This window comes from Rhyacophila brunnea, unplaced genomic scaffold (assembly GCF_057557595.1).
Source record: "Rhyacophila brunnea isolate RB1 unplaced genomic scaffold, BYU_Rbru_1.0 scaffold_18, whole genome shotgun sequence".
NCBI lineage: Eukaryota > Metazoa > Arthropoda > Insecta > Trichoptera > Rhyacophilidae > Rhyacophila > Rhyacophila brunnea.
The window spans coordinates 20,314,452-20,332,115 of record NW_028232837.1 but is presented as its reverse complement, the minus strand read 5'-3'; the positions used below and the strand labels follow the sequence as shown (position 1 = coordinate 20,332,115).

Here is a 17,664-nt window from a genome sequence, read left to right as displayed (position 1 = left end):
CGTACGGTCAGTCCGCGAATTCGCGCGCCAAATAAAACGAATGCCGATAGTTAATAAATATAATATAAGGTTATAAGGATATAATTAATTAAGAAACTAACTATAGAAGCGATAATAATACGCACACTGTGTAACCTAAGATTTTTTTTGTATAATAACCGGTGAAAATACAAAACCACGTGCATAAAAAAAAGGACTATTTTATTTATTTTTATTTTTGTGAATCCCGGGTTCTAATACACACTGAGCTACAGAACCCAGGATATCTCACTATCTATAATTAGCTTCCATATATTCACACAGCTTTGCAAACAAGCTAAATTTTAAAGGATTCTTTTTTATACCTCACAAACGGCTGTTTTACTAACATGGGGTTACATTTCTGTTTAACTTTCCGCGCCTCCCAGTTTAGAAATCGCTGTTGTACCTAAAGGTTAAGGGTAAGCTCTACAGAATTGCCCTTGAGAATTGAAAATATGATTTTTTTATATGTGGTCCGGAATTATTGGTCTACTAGCAATATACAAAGGTCGCCGACAATGCTTGTGTCAAATGTAAATGGTCTCTAAATTAAATTTAAATCATAAACACGGTCGATGTGAAGACAGAATGGGGTGACCAAAAAATAATATCTTCTAATATAGGTAGGTACGTAAATGTTACTAAATTCAATTTGTTAATCAACTGTTTGGGAGAATTATTGAAACCAATATGATGGTGACATTTTCAATTATGTGGTTACCACAATATAAACTTAATAATATATTAATAACTTTTTAACCTGAAATTGTCCGAGAATTAAACATACGAAGGATGTTGAAATGCATATCTACCTACATTTTTATTTCATGTGCTAACCAAAAAACATTAATAATGAATAGTATTTATTTTTAATGTGTAGGACCTACATATTAAAAATAATAGGTACTTATTGCGCAATTTTACTTTTATACAACTAGTGAAACAATAGGTAGGTAGTACCTACCATTATTGTATGTAAAGCCAATGGACGAAATAACTTATATCATGAGTGCCTAAAAATAATTATTAACATACAGTCACCATAAACATTTATTTTTTATTCGCCAGTCGGACTGGCAGGCAAAAAATAACGTCAGGGCTGTCGAAGACATAATTATTTTGTACTTTTTAAGTTTTATTTATAATATTTATATTATTTAAGTTTTGTCCATCTAATATCCACTGCGGTTCACGTAGTGGCAATGTACCTGTTTTTCTGGGGTCAACTAATTCAAAAAGTAAACACCCATAATAGAATTTTTCCAGTTTTGGTTGCATTATATTCCAACTCATTTCCGATTTTATTAATGGAAATTTAGGTGTACATAGTAAACAAACCTATGAATAAAAAAAGACAGGAAGGAACACATTGATTCATCGCAGTAAAAACTGGCAACCAAATTCGCCATTTTGGAAAGCGACGATTTTGCGTAAACAAATATCACGTGGTCTGCACGTGTGCGGTAAACTTCGTATGTGTTTGTAATTTTGTGTATTTTATGTTTGTGTATCATGCATTGTCGGCCATATTTTCCGGCCTTTCAGATTGCCGTGATTTTTTATTCGTAGAAACAAACAGCATTTTTTATTAGTTATATAAAGTCAAGTTTGAGCTTTGAGCCGTGCTCACTCATGAATGTAATTCTTCATTTAAGTAAGTCTATATAAATTTTGATGTTATCTTGCAGAGAAAACAGTTATCTGACCTTTTCACTATATTATATACATGCAAATATAATGTTTTCAAATAATTGATATGGATTATATAATATATTCCATCGTATTATTTTCTCGAAATCATAAAGATATTATAATAGTATTTGAGTATCAACCTATGTTCAATTTGAATTAGGTTATAATAATAATATACCCGTAGATATATCAATAGTATGTTTGCCACGATATGCACCCAAATTATCAGTATGTACTTGCAAAGGTTTGATTAAAAACTATGATGAAATTAACATTTTACATTTTACATTAGTTTTTTTTTAAATAAAATCTCCGATGATTAGTGATTTTTGCCAAAAGATCGATTTAAATTAACGTGCGTACGACGCCGAGGTCCATTTCATACTTAATTATATTTGAATACCGAGCTCTTCAGCCGCCCCTTAATGGAAAAGTACAAAACTTTTACAAATTTATATTTTATTTCTAAAAAGTATTCATCCTCAGTCCATGGTATTAATGACAATATTATTTATTATATTAATATTGATAACATAACTCTCCGGTTATCTCATTTGTCCTGCTCATCTCATGGCAAATATTTAGCAACCAAAATTGTAATCGATTTTTTTTCGTCAAGAAAATCTAATGAACTGACAAGGTTTTTTTACACAAAACATACCGTCAAAGATATTTTATCATGGTATACAATATATATTATTCTTTTTAGCACCACAATACGCCATGAGATGACAGTAATGTAGTGAAACAGTAGTTTCAGTAGTAATAGAAATGAAATAATTACAAACAGCCAGGCGTTGAGAAAATCACATAAATATATAATATTGTGACCTCACGGGGATCGAACGTGTAGCTCGCGGATGAAAGGCTTGTGTCATACACACTGGACTACGAGAGCTGCCTATTGAATCTTCTTCCAGATGGAGACTTCTGAGGTTTCCCTATATCATTGAAGCATATTCCAGTTTGTCACAGGTACCATTTTTGTATGTCACCATGTGTACCCTGGAGCCTGTCCAGAGTTTGTACAAAAATTAGTAAACCAGAGGTCCTATTTTTTATTTTTTTTGGGCAGGCACCATTTCTATAAAAAATGTTTTGTCAAACACTTTTGCATAGGTACTGCAGTAGTTTTATGTATACTTCTATACATTATGTAATATGTACCTAATTATTTATTCACAATAATGAAAATACATTTTTTTAGAAGAAACTTGTTTATTTAAAAATATCTTATAAATAACAAAGGAAAGGAAAAGTTTTGAGATATGGGACACATACAGTAAATTTGTCCCCAGAAAACATTTATAACAGCTATCGAATTTAAATCAGACAAAATTTATCGCAACAGAATTGAAAATCATGATTGATCACAAAAATTGTGCAAAAATTATATACGCCTTGAAACTTACACTCTCAAATCAGTCTTTTAAAATATAGAATAATGGATGAAATTAGTTTAAATCACAACTAAAATCATTCAAGTAATGCAAATTTTAATTCATATACACATATGTTGCACACCAACGTGTTATGTAACATGTATGTTACAAAATAATCAAGGTTTAGTCGTTAGAACAAGCGCAGAACTACGTGTTTATTTTTGGCGGAACAGAAGTAACAGTGAGACAACTTAGAATAGTGCTTCGTTGTTAAGTTTGTTTTATCAAAAATAAACTTTATAGTATTAGGCTCGCATAGTGTCTACACCAACGAAAAGCCCTTAATATATTTCATTCAAAATTTTTGTTACATTTGCTGATAAAAATTGGGTTTGTTTTGATAATTTTTATTCCCCAAAATGCTTTATGCGTTCACAAAGACACGTCAAATATTTCAAAAATAAAATTTTAAATCATCGGGTTTTTAGCCATTATGTATTATTTGGATTAAATCATTAAAGATTTATACAACAAAGTTGCCAGTAATAAAATAATAACCAGGGACAAATTTCACACAGTTGAATGGCCTGTTAATGAGATACAACCACTTTGCCTAACCTATTTGCCCTGTATTATATCAATCAGCTATGCTAGCTGGGGGCGTTCCCAACCTTATTTTGATAAGGACCATATTTATAGTCAAAAATGGAATGACGAGCACATGTTTTCCCCACTGACAATTACATAATCATAGACAAATATTAGTTCTATTTTTTTTAACAATTCATATTTAAAAACATTACCTTAATTAATAATACAATGAAACTGATAAATTAGAAATATGTAATTATGTATATTTCTTATTTCAAACAATATATACAAAAAATATTGACAATTTAATTAGTGGGATCTTTGGCATTGGATTTTTCCAATCAATTTCTCATAGTTAGGAATGTATGTAGATATTCCTAATCATTTAGATTCGCATCAGTGAGTTATGATCTTTATTTGACAAACGACTCCGTGGGCACGAGGTTGGAAATCCCTGAGCTAGACCATAAATAATAGTGAATTGATCAATTACGTATTTTCCTTTATAGTACCTACCGAGTACTTTCTTTAAAGTGGAATCTGTTTTGTATAAGTTTTAGCTGAAATGTAAAATAGATTTATTTCATACATTAGCTGCAAATGTGGGGCACAATGACACAATCTGTATGTGAATTTGACATTTTGCCAAACTAAATTAAATCGGCCGCTTGATATAATACAGGACTTAAGATTTATTATTGTTCTTTACTAAACTACACGTCGCACTTCAAAGAATCGTTTCAAGTAGTAAACTTGACCCAGCGTCATGGCCACTAACACCGTTGCTTCAAAGACTGACCACAAGACCACCCGAGAATTCGTACTTTCGTTGATGGAGCGGTGAATTCTGTCTCGTACCTGAAAACAAAATGATATTGATAAGAATCAGAGCAAAACACTTTTTTATTTGTACAACAATATACATACACATAAAAAGCGAGGGGTGGAGGTAGGCTGCTAAGATTCACCATAAATAGTGCACACTAAACTTTGTCAGTCATACTTATTTGTTTACCTAAGAATACAAATTGCAGATGGTGCCGGTTGGTTTTTAAAATTCAATTAAACCCTACCTAAACCAAACCATGATAGTTGAGGTATGCTATGGGCGATCTGACAAAAAAAGTGCACACTTTTTCAGTAATACTTTTTTGTTAAAAATGCTTCGTTGAATTAATAATGCATATTAAAAATGGTATTGGTTAGTTTTTTTAAATTCATTAAGCCGTCTGCCTAACCAAACCATATTCGATAAAAAATATTGTCCTATCTAGAAAAAATCTGAAATTATATATGGTTTAATGGCATGATTTCAGATATTTTATAGATAAACGAATATTTTTTGACTATTATCTACTATGGCTTGGATTAGGCAGGGCTTAATTGAATTTTAAAAATTAATAAACAGTGTCTTAGTGTGCACTATTTATGGCAGATCTTAACAGCCTACCTTCATCATTCGCCACTGATAAATATACAACTACGTTCATCTCGGACAACAAATTTCAATTGACGGAGGGGTATGTGTGACGATATTGCTCGCAGAACCAAACTGGCATGGGGCATATTTGGGCGCCTGAATAATATCTTCAAAAATGAGCTTCCATTGTGTGTTAAGCTTAAAATGTTCAACCAGTGTACTACCAGTGCTCACGTATGCATATGAAACATAGACCCGTAACGTAAGAGATATCCAAAAAATTGGGCATAATGCGGAAAGACCACAAAAGAAAGCAACGGATAAATAGGCCGACAAGAGTATGTGATGTGATGAGAGGTCACCATGTAAATGATATGGCAATGGGCTGGCATGTCACTCGGTGAACAGACAACTGCTGGACAAATATCGTCATTTATTTTATTTATTTAAAAAAGACACGTTGAGCACATAACAAATTATTAATTCAGGACGTTCACAACATCATATTTAGAATAAAAAGTACAAGTAAATCAATTAGAGAAAAAAAACAAATAAAAAAATTATTTTATAGAAAAAAACAATAATTCAAAAAAAATACAAATTAAACAATAAAATAGAATTATAAAAACAGAATACATAATCCATCGCTAAAAATGTCTACATCTCTAGGGATTACATTGACCAGCCGAACAGCCCTCGCTATTGGGGCCTGGTGAGCCTGACATGAGGAAACATCTTTCACCCAAAATAGGTCATGGCTGCGACCACGCATGTAATTGAAGGGTGCATAAAAATTTTAATTTTCTAGAAAATCGGGATTGGAAACTATACCACGTGAGAGCATCGAAAAATGCTTTAAGAGAGGAAGTGACCTATGAGCTTCAAGAGAATGAAAGGCGAGCATGCCTTCACGAAAGTTAGTCAGAAAATACTCGTTTGAGAAGCTGTCAAAAGAAAAATAATTATAAACTTTAAAATAAAGATGTCGAAGAAATTTTTTCTGAACATGGTTTTTTATTTCGTTGAATAAAAGAAAAAGTTAATTATAAATTATTAGCAAGTTCAAGTAAGTTACATCATAAAAAATATTGGAGAAATCCACGACGTCGGTTAGAAATCGAAGTAATAGGTAACTACTTTGATTTAAGAAACAAAAATCGATTGCCATAGTAGCTTGATTTGGAAGAGCGCTGATGAGTAGGTATTAAATTGACCAATAGTTAAAATTTGTTGCAATTAATATGTCACTGAGTAGCACCACGGATGGGGTGTAAACCCGGTAGATGCAGAGTTCGATTCCCTGCCGGGTTGGCTTACTTTTTTCAAAAAAGATTTTATCTATTGGTTATAATATATTCTCTCAGAAAGTGTTTTTCAAAATTATGTGAGGCGCCGAGTGCCAAAGGAGCTCAAGCGCCAACTTTACGATTTTTGACATTTGAATGTAGGTTTTTTCTATAAATCGATATGCATCATGCCACAAAGTCTTATCGCTCAAATAATTATAGATATTTTACAATAGAGATTTATTTTCTGTGGCATAATTGTTTTGGTCGTTATGTCGGCACGCCACAGAAGCTTATCCGCCATTGTTTATGGAGAGCGCGAGACCAAAACAGCTGTCAGATTTGTCTTATTGAATATACGTTCTCAACAGTGAAAAAAACAAAAAATGAACTCAAGAAGGATTAGAAAAATAGTTTTGATGTATGTTAAACCTGTAAACGAGGAAAATCACGGTAAGTTTAACATGTTTTATCCGTTTTTCTTTCACATACGCTGTTGTTAAAAATATTTTAGATCACTTTTGAAATATGGTTATTAATGTCATTTTAGTAATTATGTCTACTAAACTTTTACTTCCATGAAGGAAAATAATTTTTATTTCTAATTTCATCTTGTTTTATATAAAATTACGATTGATATACACTAAAAAAAGTATTTTAAAAATCACCCGAATCCTTGAGAAAAAATGATTGTGTTAAATTTGAATAATGGTTTTGTTATTTTGGCCAGTTTGGAGTAACGTTTTGATTTAGTATTATTAATAATATTGGGTATATAGACGGTTATTACAAAAAAAAAACAATCCAAATGCTTTGAAATCATTGCTGTAATGGTAAAAACGTGTTTAATATCATAAGGCAAATTTTATGCCAAACAAACTCATGTAACAATCATAACAAATTTGACCATTTTTTCAGTGTTTATTTGACATAATAAAATTTGTTTATATCAAAAGGTTTTTTTATTGCTATCCAAACCCTTACATTAAAACATTTTTTTAAATGATTTATTTTTTTAAATTAATGCCATTATTTGAGTTTGAAAATGTTAATGCCACAGAAGCTTATGCAACAAAAAAAAGTATCAAGTGCCACCTTTTTTCATTTTTCTATATGCCAAAGGGACTCAAACACCATTTTTTTTGGAATCCAATAGATATTTTTCATTAAATATTATTGCAAATAATACTTTGATTTTTTTTAAATTTGCTTTACTTAGAAAATAATTGTCCATTTCAACGTTCAAGTTTAAAATTAAAAAAATAAATTCACTGAAAACTTGTCGGCCATTTTGTAGCACTTTTGTTAAATGGTGCTTGAGCTCCTTTGGCGCTTGGCGCCTCATGTATGTTCAATAATTAGAATGATACATTCTTAAATCTTGTGAATTATTCGTTGAATAAAAGAAATAGTTAATAATAATGCTATGTTTAGATCGTCCATTCTCCACCGCAATACACTCAGTGACCGTTGTCTGTCTTTTTTAAGTTTACATCTCTGGTTATCGTTCTTACAGCCGTTTTCTTACGTCCGCTGCATCACGTCATGTTACGGCCGCTACATAACGGCACCGCTTTCTTAGGAAACCCTAGCTTAAGTCTTCAAAATGATAACTTTTTTAATAGCCATATCATATTAAACATCAAAAGTTTGTAACGATATATTGTAAAAATATAAGCGGTAGTAATTATATAATATAGTTATTTTATTTTTTGATTCATTTAGAAATTAAATATTATAAATAAACGTCTTCTCCTTTGCTAAAGTGATGAGGTAATTAAGTACATACAAGTCGGAGGAAATTCAAAATGTTTCATCCGTTTGATCGAAAACTTTAAAAACATTACTAAAATAAATCTTACAAGTTGTCCCAGCACAAAAGTGGTGATAAAAAACTACATTTGTAGCGTGTACGACTACTTCAAAAGACGAAACAGATAACATCGCGACCCCCTTATGTAGTAGCCAAGTAACTTGGCCCAATGACTACAAAAGAAACCAATTAACAAGGAAGCCTACAAGAAAGATTTAGGGATATAATAGATGTCGTCAAACCAGTTTTCTCGGATAAGATTGTCTCGCAATGTGATATATAAACGTTAGTAGTTTGATGGACAAAAGAGAAGTCAATATTTTTTTATAAAGTTCGTTATTATATTCCGTTAATCTCACTTAGCTGGCTGACACATCATGCCGGGCATCCCTGCTTGGAGTTAACTAATCCTTCGGCATGTTTACTTGAGACACTGACTCGAGTGATTTTATCTTATTCATATACTGTTTCTTCCGATTAGAAGCGCTGTCTCGTCACCATCCTATTGCTACACTTATGTGTGAACATTACCTGTAGTAAATAAATAATGTTCATTGGCGAGTGTTTTATTTTTATTTTATAAGAAAACAGTCCCATACATTTATTTTAAATTTAATATAGCACCAAAAATGATTATTTGAACCATTCTTACATTCATGTCGGCCATGTATTACAGACTATTAGACTGCCTGAATGAAGAATGGAAATTGATTGTACTGCGTCACTTGTAGGATAAGTATAATAAATACGATTTTATCATATGTCACGAAATATATATATACTGTCTTTATCTATAACAGGTTTCGTCACAGGCTTTAAATTGCTACACTTTCTTATAAAATACCAACAGTGAACACGCGATGGCATCGATTAAATAACATTTAACATTTACCTTGACTTATAATTGTGTCAGAAATAATGAAAGTTGTTATTTAACTGTGTGCATATTTAAATTAAGCAGTGACACCTATCTAATTTCAACGGAATCTCTAAATTATATGACGCATTCAAAATGTACAAACACCGGCGGTGACATCACAAAAATATCCGCAATTTCTATAGGAATAATAGGCACCTATGCCGTAAAGATATGTGTATATTATTCCCTCAACTAACCTGCATGTATTCTTGTTCGTGCTTGACACCGGTGAGTGTTCCAGATAGTTCTCGAATCATGTCTTCCAATTTGGTGTGACCCGACTCTTCTTCTTTCTCTGCTCCAGGAGCCCTGTTTGGATTCTCGCCTATCTCCATGTTGAACATCACAACCTGAAAATATTACATTGCTTGCTAATATATATATCTCAATTCCACATACTTGTTCCATTGAATTTAAAATTAAATCATGACTGCACTCATCTGTTGAGACATTTTCAATTTAATTCAGTTGAAAATGCCTTGACAGACCATCTTATCAAAGATCGTTACTTTGTTGGCGTGGATATAAGCAATATCAAGGTATGCAGTGAAGACATGATACCAATATTTAGTTGCCTTGACTTACAAAATTAGATGTCTGTTCATAAAGAATTCAACCTTTGGCCGTAAATAATACAATTAATCACGTGGAAATCTCAAACCCTAATCTCCTTCAAAATAGTCTGTCTCATTGGGTTTGCACACATTTCTACCAGCATTTCTACCATTTCTGGAATGCATCTTTGGAAATGGGGTAGATCTGGGCTGTCACGTTCCGCATAATATCCTCTCGTAACTCAAATCAGGGGTGTCAGCTTGGAGAACCGCCAGAAATCACATGTCAGGAGAGTAAGGAACCAAGAAACTCTCTAGCCTAGTGCATTATCATGATGCAGCTGCCATACACCGCACTGCCCACAGATCCAGTCTCTTACGTCGCACGGAATCATGAAGGTTATGTAGGGCTTGTGGTGAGCAGCGGCGGCTGGTCTAACATCATGCAAGTGCACTGCACTGCTTGCATTGATGTGAAACATCGTTCAACATCGTAAATCATATTTTCTCTTCATAGGTTTTTAATATTATCGCTCACTTATTGTAATGCAAACCATAAACCGATGTGCCCATATTGCCAATCGGCGATAATACAGGCACTTTGCACCGTATACGTCATCCTCACTGAAATCGTTTGCGCCCCGGCAATATATTTTGTTTACTTAAAAAGAACCCAACGCTCAGTATAAACGAAAGCCATTATAAAACAACTTAAACCGTGCTAATAGTTTTCGCCATGCGTAAGTTCCAGAATATCGTGCGCCGACCGTGTAAAATGACATCATATTGTTCTGAGTAGAGAGCAATTACATATTTGAATTATGGTTTGTTATTATAGACGCTGCGACGTACTGTTCACGCTTAAATTATGTTTAGTATCATATTTAGCAATCTCATATGTAAAATGCCTGTTAAACTAAATTCAATAGAATTCATTATTTTCTAAATTTAAAATGGGTAAGAAATGTAATACAATGTCTGTAAGATTATTTTGATTTATGTGTACTGCAAATTAAATCAGTGAAGATAAAAATAATTTTAGTACCTACCGCATTTCTGGAAAATTAATATCTCATTATCCTGTGTGTTGTCTAAACGCGAAATGATGTCGGTTATTTATAATAGGTATAGAAAAATATTAATTCATGAATTCTAGTGTTAACCTAATAAATCTTAATACTATTTCACAAAGTGGAGTTTCATAATAATCATAATTCATACAGTGTACAAATTGCTAAAGATAATGTACTTATATAGAATAAGACGGCTTACGTTAAAAGTAAGAGGTATTTATCTACTATGAGAGATGCAATCGTTTCTTAAAACTAATCCAATAAAGATTTAAGTAACTCGCAACATGTTTTATTAAAAATATAAAATATACAGGTAATTTCCCAAATGTCAATAACGTTTTGTCAAATCAAAAATAACGCCGAATTGATTTTATTTTTCAGTAAGGTAAGTTTCCAGCGCACACTCAAAAATTACAATCCAAAAAATCACCGGCCGCCACTGGTGGTGAGTACTTGTGATGTACCACAATGATCAATATCACTTTGTCATTGCTTTGCACCTGCACCGCGATTTCCTAACTATCGACTCGTGTGGCACCAGACGACATGACATAATTGTGACGTCAGCCAATACACGCTCGAAGCATGCCGCCCGCCCGCAGTGCCCACCGTAGATATTATTACGATGAAACACCTATATGTGTATGGTGACAATGAATAGCGCCGCTGTCGGAGTAGCGTTATATTCTCGAGCGCTATTATCACTCCGGTAGTACGTCACAATGATGTCATATGACGTCATGTCGACCGGGCAGCTGGCACTCGCAAGTTCTAACATCGGGGCCCTGCCATGCTTTTTTGGCATTGTGGCAGATGGCATCATCGCCAAAAGCCTAGTAAATCTTCCGAATGGTTTCCTCATGAGTATCGCCAAATTTGATACAATCTCACTGCTCAAGCCATGTACTGAGCTGAGTACACTCCCTCACTCACAGACTGATTGCCAGCAACTGACGTTTAAGTTACGCACGCTCAAGAAGCTCTGCCTCCCCAACGGAAGAGACCTCCCATCATTCATATGTTTCCGCAGGAAAAACAATGGTTAGATAATTTTTGAACAGCCCTTGTAAATAATTTAAGTAGAAACAATTTTGAACACACTCAGCAACCAAATTCACAGATAAAGCAAAAATACAAGAAAATAATGCATATTGATAATTTTGTCCGTATTTAAATTAGGCACAGAGCAAACTAGGGACTAAATGATTTAAATGTTAACAATTCTGAGATTATTATGTAAACACTAGCGCCATCTTGTGGAAAATAAAAAAATGTGCATTGAAACCAACAAAGCATGCGTTGTGGAACCTGAATAAAGAAATGTCACAGCGTGTCAGCTTATTTTCTTTTATCAAAATCTGCAACCACTTTTATTCAGGTTTATGTCACATATATGTACCTAGTTATTTATTTATTTAAAAAAGCTTTTGAAATTTCATCGATACAATACACAGTAAAAACTTGATTATCCAGACTAATTGGGAATGAAGATAATCTAGATAATTGAAAATATAATAAGGAATCCATTTTAATTTTGGAATAAAACTTTTGATTGCATTTTTTATTGTATTTTTTTTAAATAATTCCTACCTGTTTCTCTACAATCTGCCTCTGAAATTGAAATTCAGATACTCGAGGTTCTACTGACAATTACTAAGTTTCACGCCAACTTAAATTTTAGAGGTAACTTTTGGGACACTCTATACATCTCAGAGGAGTGCCTAACGATTGTTACACCAGGGATGTTGAAATGTGACATATGGTAAGAGTGAAAACGAAATTACTTAAGTTTCGTAAGTATAAATTTACTGTCTAAGTATGTATTGTTATTTACGGTTACAAATTGCCTACTCCTATTTAACGGGGAATCTTCGCAACCGAAAGAAAATAACTACAACCTGCTGAGATTACCTTGGGTGTCATCGTTGACATCTGATTACTGAAGCAATACGTATATTTTCCTTCAGTGTGCGCCGCAAATGTATATTTGCCAGTGGACTCTCTCTCTCCTTGGTAGATGACTTTGCCATCAGGTCCGACTATCCTGACATCAATGTCCAGGAATCCGCCTTCAGCAATTTCGAACATCAATCCTGGAAAATCAATATATTGCATAGTACCTACATGTTTTTTAAATCATTGTTTCTGCTAGAATATTAAACATTTGGACCTGCCATCGATACGTATTAAATATTTTATTGTTTGTGCAATTTATAATGTACTATTTGCAAAACATCACGCAATGTGATGTCACTAATTATTATTTCAACAAATATCGTTATATTTTTGTTTATGCATGTGTTGGCGCAATTTCAATTTAATTTTACATTATATGCATGCTCCTCCAAATATATAATATTATATAGCAAACAGTTGGTATATATTGTCACCTCAATACTACAACTAAATAACTCTGATTTGGTCATTGTTGGGAAAATGAAATTTAAACTTTACTTGATTAACATAAATCTAGGCTATTATAATTATTATTTAAAATAAAAATGGAAAATTGTGCTTGTCTAATTGGGAACAATTAAATAATGTTCAATTGTATGAAAAAATATTGTAGCTGGTACCTATATTATTTTATTTATTTAATGCATTTATGGTTTTAAAGTTATCTAATATTTTCAAACACAAAATTAATACAGTTCCCATTAACTTCCGACATACCAAATTTTATCATTTAGAGAAGGAAATGTAGAATCATATTCAATATCTATATCAAAAACAGTGAAAATCAAGTTATCTAGTGTTGTAATACTGAGGTGATGAATTATGTATTTTTCCAACAGCACCCCTAACGAGCAAAAATCACCGCACACTACTGTTAATTACTACTCTCATGTAACTTCACAAGTATACAGTAACACCCAGTGGGGTTAGACTGGTCGTAAATTGCTTAGGGCCGGCAAAAAACGATTATGATCATTACAACTTTAGAAAGCAGTGGCGGTTTTCCATGAAGCGGACGATGAGGTCACTTCGTTAGAAAGTAAAACATCACAAGGGGGCCTCCATATTTGTTAGCGCCCTAGACCTCCACGTACCTAAAACCACCGCTGTTTGGAAGTAGGTTAGGCTGATCCTCAGTAGATTATGCGTACGTCATTTTTTTCAAGATTTTTGTTGCATTTACTATTTAGTGATGATATCGTAGGTAAATAGGTATGTATCAAACAATTTTATAAAGAAATTGAGATTAAAAATGAAAAGGGAAAGCATTCTAAGTCCGCGTAAGGGCGGTACTTTGCCTAGAGACATCGCTGAAAGTATAAAAAGCCCTTTTACTTTAGCCATTCTTCTGCATGTTAAAACTTGCAACATACAGGTCAAGAAGGAAGAATTCAAAATTATACTTCACGATGAGTACTTAATATGGAAATAAGTAGGTAGTATAAATATCACAGTTAACTTTATAACTGTTTGGGTTAAAAATGTAATGATTGTTTTCGGGTTGGAGTTTTATCATGTAAGTGCCAATTCAATTAATATTAAAAACGAAATGTTTTCATCTTAGATGTATATTGCGATCATAAATATTAGGGACCTGGCCGCATAATTTTGTATAACATTGCTATAAATAAAGTCAATAGGCAATTTATTATTTCCATAGGTGAGATGTGTAAATATATTACATATACCTACAAAGTTTTTTTTTTATATTAAACTATTCTTGCCGATGATACAAAGTAGAGATTATATTACAATCTATTCATAATATATATATTACAAACCATGTGTACAGCACTTTCTTACAAAAGTTTGTCTTAAAAACATATTTTTATGACTTTCACTTAACCTAGGAAGGCTTACCCATTTTGGTCCCTGCTTCTACGTGATCGAAGAAACATTCTTCGGCATGTGCATCTACTGTTATTGAATAAGCGTGAGATGATATTGAAAGGCCGAAAAGCAGGATCGCTGTAATATAAATTAAGTTTGAATTCATTTTGACAATAATGTCACCAAAACTGAATTATTCTGTCAGATGTCAGTTGTCAGCCACGTAATTGTAAAAGGCGCAGTGTTGTCACGCAAAAAAAAATTAATGATATTTTTCCCTAGCAAAACCAAAGACAAAGTGCTTTATTTTATTGTAATGCATCAATAATTATTTATTATTGATTGTGTCATGAGTGTGAATATAAAATAAACATTTAATCGACACCTACCTTTAAGGCTGGAACTGCAAAATGGTACTTTTCAAATGTATTTATTTAGAAAAAGAGTATTGTGGCATCGACAGCGATTGGCCAATACGCCATAATACATAATAAATACAAATTATAAAACTGACTTAATTAAAAATAACAACCAATATACCTGCCTAGTAACATTTTCTGCGTTACAGTTGAATTTCTGCACACAATTTTAATATCGTGGCAAGCACTAAAACATAATAATATACATGTTAAAACAAAAGGCGTATTCTTACCTCATTACAATGCACCTGTTCAGAAGACTCAAATTGTAATGGCTGCTATAAGAAAATACCGCTTCCGGGAAGCATCATCCAGTCCTGATCTGGCAGATAATGATTATTACCTGTTTTAAAATTTGAAGAAAGACTTACGTGGAAATTGCGTGGAAAACATTTTGATGATGATGAGTCTCTACAGGTAGCCGTAAACGAGCATTTTGAAGGCAAATCAGAAAATTATTTTTATAAAGGTTTAGAAAAATTGATCGATAGATCTAAGAAGTAGATTCATGTCCGAGGAGAATATATTGAAAAATAAAAATATATAAAACATAATATACTTACCTATATATTCTTTTTTTCTGTCCCATTACACGAACTTATGGAACTTCCCTCGTAATGATATTGTGTATTATTCGAATTTTACTTTGAATTTTGACTTGACGATGTAGCGTCTGACATTTATTTTCATTCTAATTATCAAAAAAAAATTCTTGGACGAACGTTAAGTGATCAGTGATTATGGTGCAACATCTGAATGACCGTGAGGAGGATATTCTAAAAGCAATGGACACCAGACGGCGAAGCAGAACTGCTACAGGAGGAAGAGTTCAATGTACGAGCGTCGATTAAGATGCTGATGTTTGAGGTATCTTCGTTGCGTACCTTATTTCAGCAGGGGGACTGGCAAGGAGTGGCACAACGCCCAAAAACAATTCTCGGCGGCCCCTACGGTCGTAGAGTTAGGTCTAAATGACGAGTTGCGTCGGTACGACCACTCGTCATCAGCTAACCATCTGACGGAGAGGACCATCGCGGCCCTCCAGAATGCGATGTTTTCCCAACGGGACAGCTTTTGGAAGGGTATGCAAGGGTTAGTGGATTCGGCAACGAGCCCTCAAAACATCATAACAGCGATGGGCCGTACCAAAAAATCGAAGAGGGTTTTGGGGACAAAGCATAATAAAATTTGCGAGGACATGACTCAGATCCTTACCGGGAAGCGCGCCGAGATTATACAAGCTCGGCGCCAGATGATTTCGTCCTCAGTGAAGGATACTTTCACTCGGGAGGCACTATCAAGGATTCCTCCGAGCTCAGAGTCCCGGAAGGCCCTCGACACCACCATTGGTAAGTCCTTCTTTACTTTTACGGAAAGAATTTCAAACGCAACAATCAGCAGATGTCAATCTCGAGATCGAGGAGTTAAAAAACTTAAGGGTTCTAGAAGAAGCGGGTCAAACCCCCAGTTTTCTCTCAACCCTGTTTCTGATCAAGAAACAAGACGGGACCCTATGCCCTGTTTTCAACCAAAAGCGTTTGAATGCGTTCCTACAGCCAAATCCATTCAAACTAATTCACCATTACGAGGTTCCAGCCGTCTTATAAAAAGAAGACTGGCTAGTAATAATAGATCTATGCCAGGCGTATCTCCAGGTACCCATGGCTTCTCAACATCGTCAATTCGTTCAACTAACCTACCGAGGGGAGCTCCTACAATTCACGTGCCGCTCCGATTATGTTTACATCCCTGACCAATTGGGTCGCCGAACGCCTACGTAAGAATGGCTGAGAATATTCGCTTACATATACGACTTCATAGTAGCCAACCAATCCGAGAAACAGTCTCGGTTCAGGTGGAATACAGGATAACCTTCCTACAGTCTTTAGGGTGGTTAATAAATATAAAAAGATCCTGTCTGATCCCAAGCCAACAATGAGGGTTCCTGGACATCACGTGGGACACACACAACAAGTGGAGGTTATTGTCACCGGAGAAGTGTGTAGCACTCCGTCACCATCTGCTAACGCAGGTACAAAAAGGCAGTTGGTCCCTCAGAAAGGCATATATCCAATCCCTTCTGGGGCGACTCAACTTCACATCCTACCTCCACGAGGAAGGTTGCATTGCCGACGGCTACAACGCTCCAGTCATCAATATGACCGAGGTCTCATACTCGCCAATTGATGACAATCTCACCACAGGCCCAACAGGACATCATGTGGTGGCTCTAGGCGATAGAATCCTCAGAGTTGACACACATAACGACATTCAATCACTTCCTGGCGACAGACGCAGCCGGCACAGGCTGGGGAGCCCGTTGGCATGGCATGGCATTCCAACAGGAAGGAAATGTTCGCAATTCAATCTCGGGTACAAAAATCATAGGATCAGATCTGCTTCTGCAGACATTTATAACAAAACAGTGGTGGCATACATCAACAACGAGGGCGGCACAAAATCTGTCACCCTCCTAAACCTATGCCGACAGATACTAGTATTTACCAGTGGAGTCACGGAGTGAACCATCAAGTTTACTGCACAATCCTCCGCAGAAATTACAACTTCGTGGCAGATCATCTCTCCCGCAGACAACTCATTCCCGAATGGCACCTCATCAACACCGCAACCACCCCCCTGTTTCAAAGATGGGGAGTTCCCGAGGTAGATTTATCCGCAAGCGAAACAGTTCAAATGTCGTTGCAACG

The 17,664-nt window shown here is 34.4% G+C and overlaps 1 protein-coding gene across 1 annotated transcript; it reads right to left on the bottom strand.

The window, feature by feature from the left end:
* Positions 1 to 2,917: 2,917 nt before the first annotated feature.
* Positions 2,918 to 14,768, bottom strand: CHOp24 (transmembrane p24 trafficking protein CHOp24). The gene is made up of 4 exons (XM_085945659.1): positions 14,568 to 14,768; positions 12,663 to 12,844; positions 9,322 to 9,474; positions 2,918 to 4,544 (listed from the first exon to the last, which is right to left on the bottom strand). Exons 1-4 carry the CDS (start codon positions 14,701 to 14,703, stop codon positions 4,395 to 4,397), a joined length of 621 nt encoding a protein of 206 aa, XP_085801785.1. The 5' UTR covers positions 14,704 to 14,768; the 3' UTR covers positions 2,918 to 4,394.
* Between the last annotated feature and the right edge of the window lie 2,896 nt (positions 14,769 to 17,664).

What these genes read in the sequence shown, in the direction of transcription:
- CHOp24 (XM_085945659.1), bottom strand. Translation starts at nt 14,703, where the DNA reads ATGAATTCAAACTTAATTTATATTACAGCGATCCTGCTTTTCGGCCTT. An exon ending in AGAAGCAGGGACCAAAATGG is followed by an intron (nt 12,845 to 14,567) that starts GTAAGCCTTCCT and finishes TTGATTTTCCAG; the next exon opens with GATTGATGTTCGAAATTGCT. An exon ending in ACGAACAAGAATACATGCAG is followed by an intron (nt 4,545 to 9,321) that starts GTTAGTTGAGGG and finishes TTTTGTTTTCAG; the next exon opens with GTACGAGACAGAATTCACCG.